This window comes from Stegodyphus dumicola, chromosome 9, assembly GCF_044657685.1.
Source record: "Stegodyphus dumicola isolate Sdum_Otavi_A_Nest chromosome 9, ASM4465768v1".
Taxonomy (NCBI): Eukaryota; Metazoa; Arthropoda; class Arachnida; order Araneae; family Eresidae; genus Stegodyphus; species Stegodyphus dumicola.
In genome coordinates this window covers 106415556-106432702 of record NC_140776.1, presented here as the reverse complement: position 1 = coordinate 106432702, position 17147 = coordinate 106415556, and the positions used below count along the sequence as shown (strand labels likewise).

The window sequence follows — 17147 nt, the reverse complement described above, 5'->3', positions numbered from 1 at the left end:
TAGTTTCATGTCTCGTAAAAGAAATATAATCAGTGGATCCAACAAAATCATAGAAATAAATGAAAATCTTTTCACGAAAAGAGAAAACAATTGTTGGATGTGTTCTTCCGGAACAATGGGTATTCAGAGGGTTATGCCAGGAGAGCAAAGAATGTTTTCTGGTCTTCGTTCCTGATCATTGTGCTACAACAGTGATGACTACCATTCAGTAAAACATCGCAGATAGCAGTGTTATATTTTCAGACTGCTGGAAAGGAATTAAGAAATGCTGGGTATGAACGTTTCACTGTTAATCATAATTTTGCAGACCAGCTTTGAACTAATGTTCGTTGCAACAGGCTCCTGGGCTGAAGGCCCTATCCCCATCTAAATGCTGGATTATTTTTCAAACATTGGCATATTGATAAGTGAATGAAGAGGTAAGCAATTGTGATAGCAATTATATGGATGGCAATTTTAGTCATATCAGTCACAGATAGCAATTCAGGAGAAGTTCAGATGTGATACTTCATCGTGGTGAAGCAGGCATCAAATAAAAGAGGAGTAGATGTACTAGGAGGCTGGTAGAAGTGGGAATTTCGTAGAACTCAAAGTCGAATGCCAAACCCAAACTGTGGAACGATTGTGAGGTAGTGTTAAATGGAGAAAAAAACATCAGCGGGGCACTGCTTGCCACCATTTAGAGTCAAATTTGATAGAATTTATGTGCTGTTGGTTATATTCAAAAAATGAAATTTCTTCTATAATGTTGAATGATATTTCTAATTTTATGCCATCTGTTTAGATTGAATTTTTTGTATTGTTTTTCTGTTTTTTATTTATGTGTAGAAAATTCTTTATGCCAGCTATTTAGATTAAATTTAATTTTGTTTTGTTATTTTTTTATTTAAGTGTAGAATATTCTACATTAAAAAATTAAAAAGAAAAATTTACTTTCTTTAAGAATTATGAAATTCTAAAAAAATAAAATTTTAATAAAATTAAAATTTTAGAATAATTTAAAATTTTTTAAAGAAAAATTTTAAAAAATTGTAAGTCTCGAACTCTATTATTATTTTATAATTTTAAACTTGGCAATAATTGATGGGAAAAAAATTATTACTACTTTGTTTTATTACACTGAAAACAGATTGTTTTCTGATAAAGTGATTAGCTGTAATGTTTCAATGATAAATATAAAAATTTTACTTATTTATTTTATTTTTGCTTTGTTTATTTTGTGTGTGTATGTGTGAAAATGAAAAATGTCACCATGAAGTTCATTATGTTTCAATAGGAGAAAATGTTATTTAATCAAAGAGCACAGTTAAATCATTTTTATAATTATAGCAGAATATTTTCTCAGTTCTTGACCTCAAATATAAAGCAATATCTTTGAGAACTGATGCTCAGTAAACAAACCATTTTCTTTTCTTAATTGTTGTTGCTTTAAGTCAAACATCCATTATGAGTGAACAAAATAATTAATCTTCAATTTCAAAAATTTCTTTCATTTTAAAAACAGAATTTTCTTTTCCTTCCTTTCTTTTTTTTTTTTTTTTTTTTTTTTTTTTTTTTTTTTTTCAATTTTTCTCTGTGACAGTGGAGAGACAGTGAGCTTGTATGAAAGTGTACATTTGTTTGCAGGTCCCAACACATGGTGCTTGGACTTTATTTTTGAATTATTATGCTGAGTGATTTAACGTATCTTTTAATGCTACTTATTTTCCAACTCCCAAGTTCAAATTGTATTCAGAGCAGCCTGAGACACATAAATATTATCACTTATGAATGTAATTTTACTCTTACAATGGTATTTTCTTTAAATTAATCTTATTATGCAAATGAAGGTATAACTTGCTTAAATAATTGTTAAATAAATATAGCAGGTTTTGTAGAAATCACTCATAATATTTAAATATACATTAAAAAGCCAAAACATTATGACCACCTACTCAATAATGCTTTGTGTGACCTTCGGCGGGCAAAACAGCTGTAACTCGCCTTGGCATGGATGCCACAATGTCTTGGTAAATGACTGAGGACAGGTTGTACCAAATGTCTGTGGTCATGCAAAGGCGAGATATTCCAACATGATGTTTGAGCTCTGAGCTGCCTCTCCGTGACATCTACTACTGGTTTCAACATCATGTATCTACTTTGCATAAATACTAACGATGGCATATTGTGAACAACCTACTAGATGTACAGTTGGGGAGATAATTGTTTCGAGTCTTCGGGCCATTACAGTCTGCCCTCTATCGAATTCGCTTAGATCAGCAGCCTTTTCCATCACTTTCAAAAGTAAGTATGAGAATGGTTCTTTCTCCAGCAGTTGTTAAGTACCATTTCCACATAATCACATGCCTTCCACATTACCCAGACAAGTTTATTGAAAAATATGGGGACTCTCATAATGTTTTGGCCCTTGAGGCCATAGTTTGGTGACCTTTGATTTGCAGTGCAGGATACAGGCCTACATCACTTAAGATACATTGCAATATTATATCCCCAGTTTTTATAGGGTTTCCAAAAGGAATAATGTAATTAAGCAAAATTGTCCTCTCTTTAATTGCGTCTTTGCTCGGTTAGGGGTAAATGGTTTACTGGCTGTAATAGAATACACAATCAATAACCAGCAGTTACTTAGAGGATTGCATGTTAAAAGCCCACAAAATAAAATTAAGACTTCCTAAAAATTTTACGGATAATAACCATTATGATTTAATGCACTGTTTTAAGTTACAGTGATGTTAAATTAGATGAAAGTAAAATAGGTAAAATTTAACTAAATCATTTGAAACCTCATACAAGTTTGCACACACAAGCTTTTGTAATCACACTAGGATTTTTTTAGCTCTTTCGATAAAACAAAAATTCCTTTTGTATATTAAATTTATTACATGCAAAATTTTCAGGAATTGCTAAATAATTTATAATGTAATAAAAATTATTATCTGTACATATGCAAATTTACATGCAATTTATACTTATAATTTATCAGAATTAGGGGAAGCAGTGTGACCAGCATTTACTTTCACCTCTCCTTGTCCGACTTATTCAAGCTTTTAATATAACATTCTGAGTTACATCACACAAGTTATATTACATACATACATACACACACACACAGGGCTTAAAATCAGCTGGATCCCAAAGTAAAATATGTTCTGTTATGTCCTTAATTTAATTTAGTTTTTATTTATATTATTTCCTGAATTCATTTTGTATAAACTGAAAATAAAAGAAAAATTATCATGTACATGGTATATATATTTGTATGGCCTTTTGTCAATGTGGGCTTATATCAGTATGGAATTTTATCAGTGTTTTTATTAGTGTGGGCTTTTACCCAGGTAGATATTTGTTGCATGGGCAATTATCACTGTTTTTTTTTTTTTTTTTTTTTTTTTTTTTCTGTGGGTTTTCGTGCTGTGTGCTTTTGTTCAGTGGGCTTTTATCTAGTAATTTTTTTATTAATACTTCCCTTTTTGCCTAGTCTCTTAAGGCATCCAATTTCATTTTCATTGCTATGTTACTTTGTTATGTTTTCTTTTCATTCAATATTTTCACTTGCACAGGCAGATAAAATTTGAAGCAAGGCTGGCACACATGTATCCAAGTAGGCATACTAAGTATCACCCAGTTTTGTTAACTGCTAAATTTCTCCTTCAAATAGAATTTCAAGGGAAAGTTCAGCCCTGGAGTGCAGTCGACGGCCTCCCACTCCTCTTCCATCAACCTCTCAAGAGGATTTCAGTATGTGTGTGCTCCCATGTAGCACACACATACTGAAACTATTACAGTCAAAAGTCTTTAATCCAGACTCGTCGGGACTGTGGCGATTCCGGATTATCAGTTTTTCCGGATTATAGATCATCCGTTTAAATCTGGTAAGATGGCATGCAGAAATTATAAAATTTAAAATATGAAACTGTAATTTATGAAATAGAGCAATTATGATCTAAAGGGTATCAAAATTTACAAAAAAAAAAAAAGCTTAATATTTATATACTTTATTAAACTTATTACTTACTTTCTGCGCTAAATATTTATATACTTATAATTTACTTTATTAAACATATCTTTCAATGTAAATTGTTTAAGTTGCTTCGTTTTATATGCTAATACTTTCTCTTTAATTCTATAAACAGACATAATTTTATGAACAGACATGCTTTCACTTTGTAGATCCTTTGACAGCTACAGAATCGGAAATTCTGTTTGACATAATCGAAAGTTCAAGCTTACTTTTATAAGATTGCTCTAACAGTCTGCAAAAAATAATAAGCCGGATCCAATTCGAAGATTAAGGAACAACGCAGTCTGCAACATTAACTGAAATAGATAATTAGATAATTTAGGTTAGCTTATACCGTCCGTTATACATTAAACGTGCATGCTCAAATGTATTATACACACGCGTAAACGCATATGCACATACGTAAAGGTATTATGCGCATGCATAAATGCATATGCACATGCGTGAAGGTATTATGCGCATGCGTAAATGCATTATGCGTTTACGCATGCGCAGAAAGTTTGTAGCTTTGAGGTCCAGATTATAGATCATTCCGGATTAAAGACTTTTGACTGTATTCCATTTGGGTGGCCACTTTCACAGACAACATGATATAATACTTATAAACCTGATATAAATTGAGAAACTTTATCCAGAATGGCCACTTCCGCAATTTTGTTACTGAGAAGAGAAAGGGAGTAGATTGAAATTTTCATAGAAAGGACAAAACCTTTTACCAGATTAATTTTACTGGTTGCAAGAAATATCGTCCACTAATGGAAAGAAAAAAAAATTGCAAAATGAGAATACCATAACAAATCTTTAAATAGAACAAGAAAACTTCAGAGATTCATATAGTATATAAATGTGGGATGTAATTATAATAATACAGTAAATGTTTTTATACTGTTTGCATCATATCAGCAATATTAGAATTTATTATAATCTAACTATAAATAAATTACCAACCACTGCATTAATTCAGAGATAGTGTTCTGTTTTACTGCTTTAGCAGATTTTAGTGATTGAAAACAAAGAAAATGTCGAGTTATTAAGAAAAAAAAAAAAAAAAAAAAAGCCGTGTAATCAGGAATGAAGTTTATGGGACCCTTAAAGCTGAAGCTTTACTAACAAGTAAAAAGGAAGAGACATTGAAATTAGTAAAAGAAAAGATACTTTTCCATTTTGCTGGTGCAAGTGCAAGTGGCCAAAAATTGTACAACCGATGTTAAAAGGAATTTCCTCGCTGGTAACCTTTTACGCCTCATTTTCAAAACAAGTCGCAGCCATTTCTTATTAGATTGATTGTTTCTTTCAATACTGGCATACAATTACATAGAATTTTTACCAGATAGTTCAACTTTATGCCGTAAGGCCATTCGCGGTAATTAAGTCAATTAGAATGCAATCACACGGCTCACCCGAAGGCAAAAATATAGAAAAGGCAAAGTAAAGGGTTAAATTCATTAGTTCTAATGAGATCATCAGTTCTAATTCAGAGTTCATAATCACTATCGAAGTAAAACACTGCGGTTTCACGTAATTTCTGAGTAAGCTATTCATACGAATTGAAGTAATTCTTGCATTTAAATTTGCATTCCAAATTAAGATTTAATTTGAAATTAATGTAGATAATTATGGAGAGAGCTAGATTTTTGTAGCATAGTTTACATGAGATGAGATCACTTGGGGTCACGTGATTTAAGTGACACTTTAAGTGAGCCATGTGATTAGGATGCAATCATATGGCTCACTTAAAGGCGAAAATACAGAAAAGGCAAGGTCAAGGATTAAATTCATCAATTCTAATGACAATGCACTAGAAGTAAAGCACTACAGTTTTACATAATTTCTGAGTAAGTTATACAAATTGAAATAATTCTTACATTTAAACTTGCATTCTAAATTAAGATTTAACTTGAAATTAATGAAGATAATTACTGGCAGAATTAGATTTTTGTAAGATAAGATCACTTGGGGTCACGTGATATGAACCGACGAATCAGGATATTGAACCATGAAAGCATAGTAAATTCTTAAATTAATGTCTTTTTTCAAATTTATTGTGTTTATTTATTGACTTTTTACAAAATTTTAAACAATATTAAAATGAAAAAAATAAATAAATAAATAAAATTGAAAATAAAAAATTCTTAGAATTAACATTTGTTAACATGTTTTATGTGTGTACTGTATGTTGTCGCCAATAAAGTCTGCTTGGCAAGATATGCACCAGCAAAATGGAAAAATACAGAAAAATCTTAGTAGGTGGTAACCATTTAATGATTTTAAAGAAAAATGAAAGAAAGAAAGAAATCTGATTTAGGTAAAAAAAAAAAAAAATCCAACTTTATTCTATTTTTTTTTTTTTTTTTTTTTCCTTTTGCTCCTTGCTTTCCTCTCAAACTGCAATTTCATTTGTCAAAATACTCATTTTTAAGACCCTACCAAATTTTAGAGCAAAAATATAGCAAAGAAAGGGATCTTTTTTGTACAAGTAACTATGGTAAATCTTAAATGTGTAAAATATTTCTAAGCAGTAAACAATTTATAGTATTCACATTTAAAAAAGAAGTGCTACTAATATATGTTACATTTAAGAGAGAAATGTTTAATATGCTTATGGTTTAGTTAGAAGATAAACACATCAGTGTAAAATTAAGCAAAAAAGAAACTTAAGATTAGCATACGTTTTAAGCAAAACTGATGAATCCATCTTCTTCAGAAGTAAAAAATTTTCTTGCTCCTTGAAACCATTTTATGCAAAATCTTTGTCGATCTAAGTTTGCTTTTTTGCCTAATTTTATATGCTTATATTAATTTGTACGTATAGCATAAGCAACATTTAATTTATTCAGTCATTAAAAATGTTGTATTGGAGTTAGCCAAAATGCTGTCAGATTTTTGCTTAATATCCTTTATGATATCTTTTTCTTCTAGGCTAAGAAGAATGGAGCTGATGGTGTTGAAATTGACTTATCTTTCACCAAAGATAATATAGCTGTATTATTTCACGATGATACTCTAGAACGAACAACTGATGGATTTGGAATGCTGTCTGGAAAAACATATTCTGAGCTAAGAGAGCTGGATGCTGCTTCAAATCATATATATCGGTCTGTATAATGAAACATTTAATCTTATTTAAAAGAATGAATTATGTTTTATTTGCATAATTTTGTGCATGTTTGAAATATGATAAATTCTGCCCACCATGAGAAGAGACTTGGGCATTCCTACATCATTGTCAAATCCCAGCATCTTATTTTAGGCAAACTTGAACTAATAGTGTATGCTGTATAGCATTATTTTCAATCTTGAATGTGCTCCTTATGTTTGTCTGCAGTAAAATTCCCCTTCCAAACAGGTGAGGTCAAGTCTCTTCTTATTGTGGTGAACTATGTGTTCCTATTTATCATCACCGATAATGTTTTATATTTGACTATTTATACAAACACTTGTATATACAAAGTTGTCAACACACTTAGTCACCAGAATTCACAAATTTGAATCACTGAATATGTAATAAACTGATATAAAATTTTAGCAAAGGCTGCTACAGTGTCCAAGCTAAAGTTTAAAAGTGCAGCGGGCGCCCAGTGTTCAAACCATAGGTAATGTGGGTATAGTCCAACAAAATTAACTATCTAGACGGCAACACCATGCAGGAACAAGGGACCTGCCAAGTACCTTGAGAAATGCTTTGAATTTGGTTACTTCACGCTGCGATCTCCACCACCATTCGTGGGGCCTGGTCGTCTCTTCGTCATTGTTAGGCATTTATTGATAAAAACTTTTGTACAGTTTGTGACTTTCACACTTATAAAAATTTAGAACAAGTGTTGCCTTTTGCACTCGTATAATTTAGAACAATTGTTGCCTTTTGCACTCGTATAATTTAGAACAATTAGTGCTTTTCACATTTACAAGTAATTAGAAAAGTTTTTTTTTTCATACCAACAGAAATTTAGAACTGTTGGTCCCTTTTGCACTTACAAATATTTAGAACAATTTGTTGTCAGTTGTGCTGCCAAAAGTTTAGATCATTTAGTAGCTTTTGCACTTGTGGAGAACTCTTTATTATTATTATTTGTTCGCTGCCCCGAGAGAGGGCGCTACCAGCTTTCTCCCTCTTCCTCTCTGGAGGAAAATTCGAACTGGTTACTTGGTTCCTGGCTGCCGTCGGTGAAGCACGCACACACCTCTCTTTCCCTCCGTGATGTTATCGTAGCTGTAATATGACTTTCTTGATTTTTACTCATGCGGACTTGCAAACTGAAAAATGCTCATCTTGTAACTACATGCAATGTGATGGTGTATAAGTGAATATATGTTAAAATATATATCATCCTAGAATTAAATATAAATGTTAATATTACCGAGTCAGATTTTGTTAACATTCAACGTGCAATCAAAAATGGCATCCATCAACAACTGCCATAAATGGTGACTCGTTAAGTTAGTGAACACGTGCCTCCTGTAACCTGCTTGCATCCTCAAGTTCTGTGATTATAATGTGCTATGAAGTGAAAATTATTTCTGTTCATGCAAACTACTAGTGTAATCCATCATTATTTTCGTGTCAGTATAGTGTGAAAAACAGTTGTGCCTGCTGAACAACGTGCTTGTGAATTATAATGTGTCTCATGCAAATCGTCAAAGTGCTTTGAAGTGATCTCCATATAAATCGTACAACATGGTTACATATCATAAAATAAGTTTTTTCGGAATATTTTTTCTATAAGTGAATTGTGTTGTGCTGAATCTGCTGCTGACTGAGCAAATATTTCTCATATAATTCGGAGGTAAGCCACGCAAATTCTTAGTATTACTTATGCTTATATTCGGATAGCTTACCTGCAAAAGTGTTTCTCTCACGTTAATGTTTACATTAACTTTATTTATTTTGCACTAGTGTCGTATGTGAACTTATTAGTGACTGATTATTGTGCATTTATTTGTGTCATATTGGCAATATATATTTGTTTTTGTGAATCATGGCTCCACACAACCCATTGCAGACAATCTTAATATTTTACGTGTTTCCGTCAAACCTCCCCCATTTTGGAAAGTCAACCCTACGTTGTGGTTTGCACTACTAGAGGCCCAGTTTGATATCGCCGGAATCACTGTTGACTCCACGAAATTCAATCATGTGATATCTGCAATCGAATCTGATATTCTCAATAGCGTTTGTGATATCGTTTTACACCCACCTGTGACTGGCAAATATGATACACTAAAAACACGCTTAATTGAATTGCATTCTAAAAGTGAGGAGTCAAAGATACGTACACTTCTTCAAGGGCTAGAACTTGGTGATCAACGCCCATCACAATTACTTTGCCGTATGCGAAACCTCACTGGAGAGACTGTTGGAGAACCTTTGTTGAAATCCCTATGGATATCTCGTCTCCCGCAAAATACACAAGGTATTCTTGCTGCCTTAAGTAATGATCTTCCAAAACTAGTAGTTGTAGCTGATAAAATTACAGATCTCACAACTCTCCTGCACATAAATAGTGCTGCTATGGCATCTACCTCTCCCATTGAACAGCAAGTTGCAGAGCTGACAAAGCAGGTAAATGAACTTTCGCTAGCCCTCAAAAACAGCCGTGAGCGTTCCCATGAACGAAGAGACTATTCCCAATGCAACAGTAGGCGTCATAGATCTAGTGGACGCTATCGACAGTATAAAGAACCGTGCAACAACATCTGTTTCTACCATACTAATTTTGGTTCCAAGGCACGAAAATGTGTTTCTCCGTGCAATTTCCGGCAGTCGGAAAACTAGATCGGCGATCGCTTGCCAGCCAACGTTGCGACCGCCACATCAATCGAATTCTTTTGGCCGATTCATCCTCAAAGCTGACTTTTTTAATTGACACCGGAGCCGATTTATCTGTCATTTTCAAGAGTTACAATCAGCATGCCAAAATACCAGCTGCATTGGAACTCTTTGCCGCTAACGGCACTAAAATTGCAACATATGGCACCAAACTTTTGACCATCAATTTAAACTTATGTCGCTCATTTACTTGGTCTTTTTTCCTGGCAGACGTCAATCAACCCATCATAGGTGTTGACTTTCTCACAAAGTTCAACTTACTCATAGACGTTAAAAACAACCGTTTAATTGATGGACAAACAAAACTATATTATTGCGGTAGACTTCCTCATGTGAACCCGCTCAGTACTAGCATTCATATTTTGATGGGTAACTCAAAGTTTGACAAAATTCTTGCCGATTACCTTAGCTTGACGAATCCTTCGCAAACTTTTGAGAGGCCACCAATGTCAACGATTTTCCATCACATTGAAACTAAAGGACCTCCTATTTTCTCCAAACCTAGAAGATTATCTCCAGAATTACTTCAAGCTGCACGTCAAGAGTTTGATTTTCTCCTATCAAAAGGCATCATTCAGCCTTCAAAAAGTCCTTGGGCAGGCCCCCTGCACATGGCTCGTAAGGCTAATGGCGACTGGCGACCGTGCGGGAATTATCGTCGCTTAAATGCCGTTACAATTCCGGATCGCTATCCCGTACCCCATATTCAGGATTGCACTCAAATGTTTTCAGGAAAGAACATGTTCTCAACACTTGATTTAGCACCTGCCTATCATCAAATTCCTGTTAACCCTGCAGACATTCCGAAAACTGCCGTCACAACCCCTTTTGGTCTTTTTGAATTTTTGTTTATGCCGTTTGGTTTACGAAATTCAGGCCAAACTTTCCAATGTTTTATACATGAAGTTTTATTTGGATTGGATTTTTGCATCCCTTATTTTGACGACATCCTTATTGCATCGACTAGCGAAGAGAGCACATCCGTCATCTTCGTCAAGTGTTTGATCGTTTGAATAAACATGGTTTGACATTAAACCCTAACAAATGTGTACTCGGAAAACCATCTGTTTCATTTTTAGGTTGCCTCATTACTGCCTCAAGTGTAAAACCCCTTCCTGAGAAAACAAAAGCAATTGCCGACTTCCCAGAACCTACCACTATTGTCGAGCTCAGACGTTTTTTAGCCATGATAAACTTTTATCGCCGCTTCTTACCAAAGGCAGCCGAGACCCAAGCTTCACTGAATGAACTCTTAAAAGACTCGTGTAAAAATGATAAACGCCCTGTTCCTTGAAACGACGAACTTAATCAGGCATTTGAAAAATGTAAACACAACCTTAGTAATGCTGCAACTCTCTCCTATCACTCTCCTAACCAAAAGCTGAGTGTTATGGTCGACGCTTCTGATATTTCCATCGGAGCTGTCTTAAACGTTCGACATTCTAATGACTACCAGCCGCTAGGATTTTTCTCACATAAGCTGTCCCCTACAGAACAAAAATACAGCACGTATGACAGAGAATTATTAGCTATTTACGCAGCTATTAAGTATTTCAGGCATAATCTTGAAGGTCAACACTTCACAATATTTACTGATCACCGACCTCTAACTTATGCATTCACATCAAAATCAAATTCTGCTTCCCCGGGACAAATTCGGCATTTAAAATATATAGCTCAATTCAGCACTGATATTCAGCATATATCAGGTTCCAGCAATGTCGTTGCGGATACTCTCTCACGTATTCAGGGCATCGATGCCAATGCACCACTGGATTTCATGCTTATTGCTCACTCGCAAGCCACTGATGAGGAGCTAAACGTCTGAGTGAAGACCCAAACTGCTCGCTGAAATTTCAGTCATTACAACTTACTCGGGACCTCCAACAACAGACTGCGACCTTATGTACCACTTGAGTTCAGGAAAAAAGTTTTTGACTGTTTTCACAACCTATCGCACCCAGGTATCCGGGCTTCCAAAAAGCTCATACAAGAAAGATTCATTTGGCCATCCATGCTAAAGGACATTGCCAACTGGACTCGTTCCTGCATCATGTGCCAACGTTCAAAAGTTACCCGGCACACACATAGCCCTTTGGAAAAAATTGCGATGCCATCCGAACGATTCGACCATGTCCATATAGACATCGTCGGTCCTCTGCCACCATCTGACAGTTATCGATATCTACTCTCCTGCATTGACAGATTTACTCGTTGGCCTGAAGCTTTTCCCATTCAGGACATCTCTGCTAACTCTGTGGCTCGACAATTCATCACCGGTTGGATTGCACGATTTGGTGTACCATTAGTTGTGACTACTGATCAAGGTCGACAATTCCAGTCACACCTTTTCGCTTCTCTGACATCTATGCTTGGAATATGCCGAATTCGCACTTCACCATACCATCCTTCCGCCAATGGCTTAGTGGAACCCTTACATCGTGACCTGAAAGCAGCCCTGAAGTGCCGTAATGACACCCGTTAGACTACTTCACTTCCTCTTGTGCTTCTTGGTTTGCGTTCTTCTTTCAAGCAAGACCTCGCAGGTACATCCGCTGAACTTGTCTACGGCACACCCCTTCGATTACCATCTGAGTTCTTTCAGCCGTCCTCTGCTCCAGTCGATCCAGCATCCTTTGTCCAGACTTTCCGAGAGGCGATGAAGAAGCTGTCTCCGACTCTTACTTCGTGCCACAACAAATCTGCCCCTTTCGTGCACCACGCACTGAGCACTTGCACTCATGTGTTTGTGCGAAACGACGTGGTCAAACCACCACTCACTCCTCCATACGATGGACCCTTCAAGGTCTGTGCACGTAACAATAAGCATTTCACCATTCTCGTGCGCGACAAGGAAACTGTCCTGAGCATAGATCGTCTGAAGCCTGCTTTCTTTGAAGCTTTAAACACTCAGGTTCCTGTGACCAGCGATCCTCCTGACCCCCCGGATCCAACTGCTACTCCGGATACTCCTCCTTCGACCGACCTTACGCTTCCTCCCAGTGCTCCACCAGTCGTCACACGATCGGCAAGACATGTGCGCTTCAACACCAGATATTTGTGAGCTGAATTTTTTCATTGTACCTTTGGTAATTGGGGGGGGATACTGTGGAGAACTCTTTATTATTATTATTTGTCCGCTGCCCCGAGAGAGGGCGCTACCAGCTTTCTCCCTCTTCCTCTCTGGAGGAAAATTCGAACTGGTTACTTGGTTCCTGGCTGCCGTCGGTGAAGCACGCACACACCTCTCTTTCCCTCCGTGATGTTATCGTAGCTGTAATATGACTTTCTTGATTTTTACTCATGCGGACTTGCGAACTGAAAAATGCTCATCTTGTAACTACATGCGATGTGATGGTGTATAAGTGAATATATGTTAAAATATATATCATCCTAGAATTAAATATAAATGTTAATATTACCGAGTCAGATTTTGTTAACATTCAACGTGCAATCAAAAATGGCATCCATCAACAACTGCCATACACTTACAAATATTTCAAACAGTTATTGCCTTTCATGCTTATAAGAGTTTAGAACTCTCGGTGCCTTTAACTTTACAAAAATTTAACCCTTGGTGCAGTAGAACAATTAGTGTTACAATGGCCAGCTTAACATGGAAGCAGTACCTAGATATTAACCCTTTGAGTGGCACGGGTTTTTGGATCTGTTATGAAGACCTGTATTCAAAGACACTTTATTAGCTAAATTTGTATATTTATTTACTTTAGGCTCTATTTTCATAAACTTACATTTATTAAGATGATATTTATATTATTAAAGAAAGTAAGAAAGCAAAATATAATAAATTATAAGCTAATATATAACAAATGACAAAAAATCTCATGACCGGATAAAGCCGGCCATAACGCTCAGAGGGTTAAAGCAGTGGTGAAGTATGAAAATTTGGTACTGAGTATCAGTGTAGCCACTGTGATGCAGTTTGCTGATTTTTTCAGAAAAAAAAAATGAATTATGTTATATTGAAAATACTGTTTATTATATACATATTTATGTGTAATATAATCTTTTAAGCCGTACATTTTGGGTATACCTAAAAAATAATAAAAATTTATAAAAACATAATTACATACAGAAAGGAAAATACAATATTAAAAAGGTAAAATAAACAAAAATTTAATTTTACTATATCTGTTCAAAGGAGAGAATTGATAGCATAAGTAGAATGTGATGAGAAAGGAAAAGGTGTTGCTGTTTAGATGAAGAGTCATCAACTCTGGTTCTGAGACATCTTTTTTTTTTTTTTTTTTTTTTTTTATTCTTTGCCTCATAGCACTACTTAACATTACTTGAGACTTGTTGAACCTCCATTTCACTTACTATTTGTCCATGATTACATTTTGAAATGCTTTTAAAATGAGATGTGGCTTTGTTATCGAAAATGCTTCTGCTACGAGGGTTGGAACTTTAATAGTGGCAACTATTTATTTACAAGGAATACAAAAGTGATTCATGTCACCATGTTTTACAGTCCTTCAATATAGTCGCCAGCATTGTGTGTAACTCGTTTCCAACGATGTGGAAGTCGCAGAATACCTGTAGCAGCGCCTGTTTTGTTGATAGTTTGAATGGACCGGTCTACTGCCGCAAGAATCTCAGGAACAGTTTGGAAGTGAGTGCCACGAAGTGGTTCCTACATCTTAGGAATTAAGTCATAGTCACAAGGGCTTCGATCTGGGGAGTATGGTGGATGGTAAGGCACTTCCCAGCCCCACCGCTTGAACAAATCAGTCACAGCTTGCGCTGCATGCGGCCGAGCATTGTCATTCAAAATGAGAGGAGCGTTCTGCAGAAAGTTTCGCCGTTTTTTTCTCAAAGCTTGTCGGAGATTGTGCTCCAAAAAATGAGCAGTAATACTGCGCAGTGACGGTCTGCTGTGGGGGAACGGTATGCATTAGGATGACACCATCACAGTCGTACACAAGAATCACCATAACTTTCACATTGCTGGGGTTCTGACGAAATTTCGAACATCGTCGTGAACCCGTGATGACGCCATTTGTTTGATTGGCGTTTCAGTTCTGGCTGGTACGATCGTGCCCAAGTCTCATCCAGCGTAATGATACGGTGTAAAAAAGCATCTCCTTTGCGCTCATAGCACTCCAGGTGGGTTCAGGCAGCATCGTATCATAGTCATTTCTGCATTTCCGTCAATTAATGTGGAACCCATCGTGAAGCAATTTTTCTCATGGACAGGAGTTCCTTCAGAATGTGCAGCAGTCGTATGCGCTAATCCTGTTTGTCCGGCCAGCTGACGTTTGGCGGCTATCACTGTCCATTAGTGTGGCAACAGGTTGCACGTCTGCATCGCTGACACTCGGACGACCTGGCCGCAGCATGTCTGCCACGTTTTGGCATCCTTCATTGAATGCTTTCACCCATCTTGCTATCGTTCTGTAATGCAATGCAGATTCCCCGCAAGCCTCTTGAAGCCCTTGATGACACTGTCGTGCTGTACGACCTCTGGCACATTCAATTTTTATCCAACATCGTTGTTCTTGTTTTGAAAACATGGTGACAACACTTACTTTAGACCGCGAGCTAATGCAAGGATCCCTTCTTTGTGTCACTCCGCATGCGCGTGACATAGGCAGGACGAGTCTTTTTGCTGAGAGGTAAGGTAGGTATGTAGTTTATGTGTGGTATACGTGATATTCTTTGGTTTTGTTGCATAGCGGTTTTTCAGCTGTGTTGCCACTATTAAAGTTCCAACCCTCGTAGAACTTGGTATTGAGTTATAAAGATGATATTTTATGTAAAAAAACCTTACATCTTATCCCATTTTGTACAAATTTAACAGTTCATCTTTTCTTCCTGCCTCTTCCTCTGAGGATATTTTATCCAGAATCAGCTTTTGTTGCTGCTTCTGAAGTTTGTTGTTCAGTTCATTTTCTTATGATAGTCTGGTAACTCCATTGTTAATTGAACTAAATATGGCGAGATCCAAACTAAAATGTGGTAGATGATAATTTGTCATCACCTGGATTTGGCAAATGGGTCCCCCTTTCCAGTTACCCTAGTAGAGGAGTATGTAAGGAATTTTTTCCTTTCATACCATATGTTTTATGTAATTGGGAGCACATCTGGCTAGCATTGGAGGTTAAAATCTGGCAAACGCATTGCTTTTTTTCTCCTACTTTAAAAACTTAATGACTCTACATCCTAAGCATCAAAGCCCCCCCCCCCAGTTTTTGTGCAACACAATCTTTTGTGCCATTATTTCTACTAGGTCAAATTCATCATCATATAATTCATTTGTTGCTAGACTCTGGAAATGACTTCAGCAATGGAAAATATTATAGTGATGTTTCCAGAAATCTCTGGATGTTAATTCTAGGTTATCATTTACCTCAGAAAACATACTTCAAAAATTATATATTGGTGACTGGAGAGTTCATAATTAGGGACACTCCAGGCATCTTTTTGTTCAGATAATTTCATCATGAACGGAATTGTTCATGATCTAAGGTTAGAGCATAAGGTTAGATCTAAGGTTTGATCTAAGGTGTGTAGCATACTATAGGATATAAAGAACCAAATATAAAATTAATTATAACAGTATTTGATTCTATTATAGGTACAAAAGATAGCTGTAATTAAATGCATAGCATGAGTTAATGAAATGATAATTATTTATCAAAAGCCATGGATATATGTATGTTGTACCTTAAAGGATTCTCCTCATAGTGTTGATTTCTCACTCATATGGAATGTCTGCTGATAGTCAGCAAAAATGTAATATTTTTTTTCAGAAGGGTGAGGGAAAATGGCAGTTTTTACACAGTCAGGGAAGTTTAAAATATTAATAATAAATAAATAAAAGAAAACCTAAAAAGATTCAGATTTTAAAATTGCACCAGAGGGAAGCTATATATGCTCTCACTGAGTTTGCATTATACCAGTATGTTCTTGGACTCACTCCAGCTACACAACATTTTTTGCCTTTTAAACTTTATTATTAAAAATAGCTTTCTTTGCTCTTATGCCACCAAAAATTAAACGGTAAAATCACAGAATTTTTAAAAGAAGCTTATTTGTGGATTCCTGATAGCATGTTGCTGTACACTTTTTAAAAATATTTCTTATGTTATTTCTTTAACAACAATACATGGCAATAAATAACATTGGGTAGTAACATCCTTTTATTTGTGTTGCCATATATTTTATAGATTCACTATATTATTTCTTAATAATAATCCATTTGGTCGCAACATCCTTCTATTTGAAAAATGAATCAATAAAAAGTGAAGATTGAGACTGTTAAAAAATTATTTTTTA

The 17147-nt window shown here is 35.6% G+C and overlaps 2 protein-coding genes across 2 annotated transcripts in view; both read left to right on the top strand.

The window, feature by feature from the left end:
- The window catches only part of LOC118201007 (glycerophosphodiester phosphodiesterase 1), a 162317-nt gene that overhangs the window by 7885 nt on the left and 137285 nt on the right, over nucleotides 1-17147 (top strand). The window contains exon 2 of the mRNA XM_085823864.1: nucleotides 6941-7116. Coding sequence (XP_085679990.1) covers nucleotides 6941-7116 — 176 coding nt within the window. The remainder of the gene's footprint in view (nucleotides 1-6940; nucleotides 7117-17147) is intronic.
- LOC146995444 (uncharacterized) lies at nucleotides 7322-9794 on the top strand. Its single transcript, XM_085824498.1, has 2 exons — nucleotides 7322-7367; nucleotides 9022-9794. Exons 1-2 carry the CDS (start codon nucleotides 7322-7324, stop codon nucleotides 9792-9794), a joined length of 819 nt encoding a protein of 272 aa, XP_085680624.1.

Coding starts and splice junctions, on each gene's coding strand:
- LOC146995444 (XM_085824498.1), top strand. CDS start 7,322: ATGTGCTCCTTATGTTTGTCTGCAGTAAAATTCCCCTTCCAAACAG. Junction 7,368..9,021: donor AAAATTCCCCTTCCAAACAG/GTGAGGTCAAGT, acceptor AACCCATTGCAG/ACAATCTTAATATTTTACGT.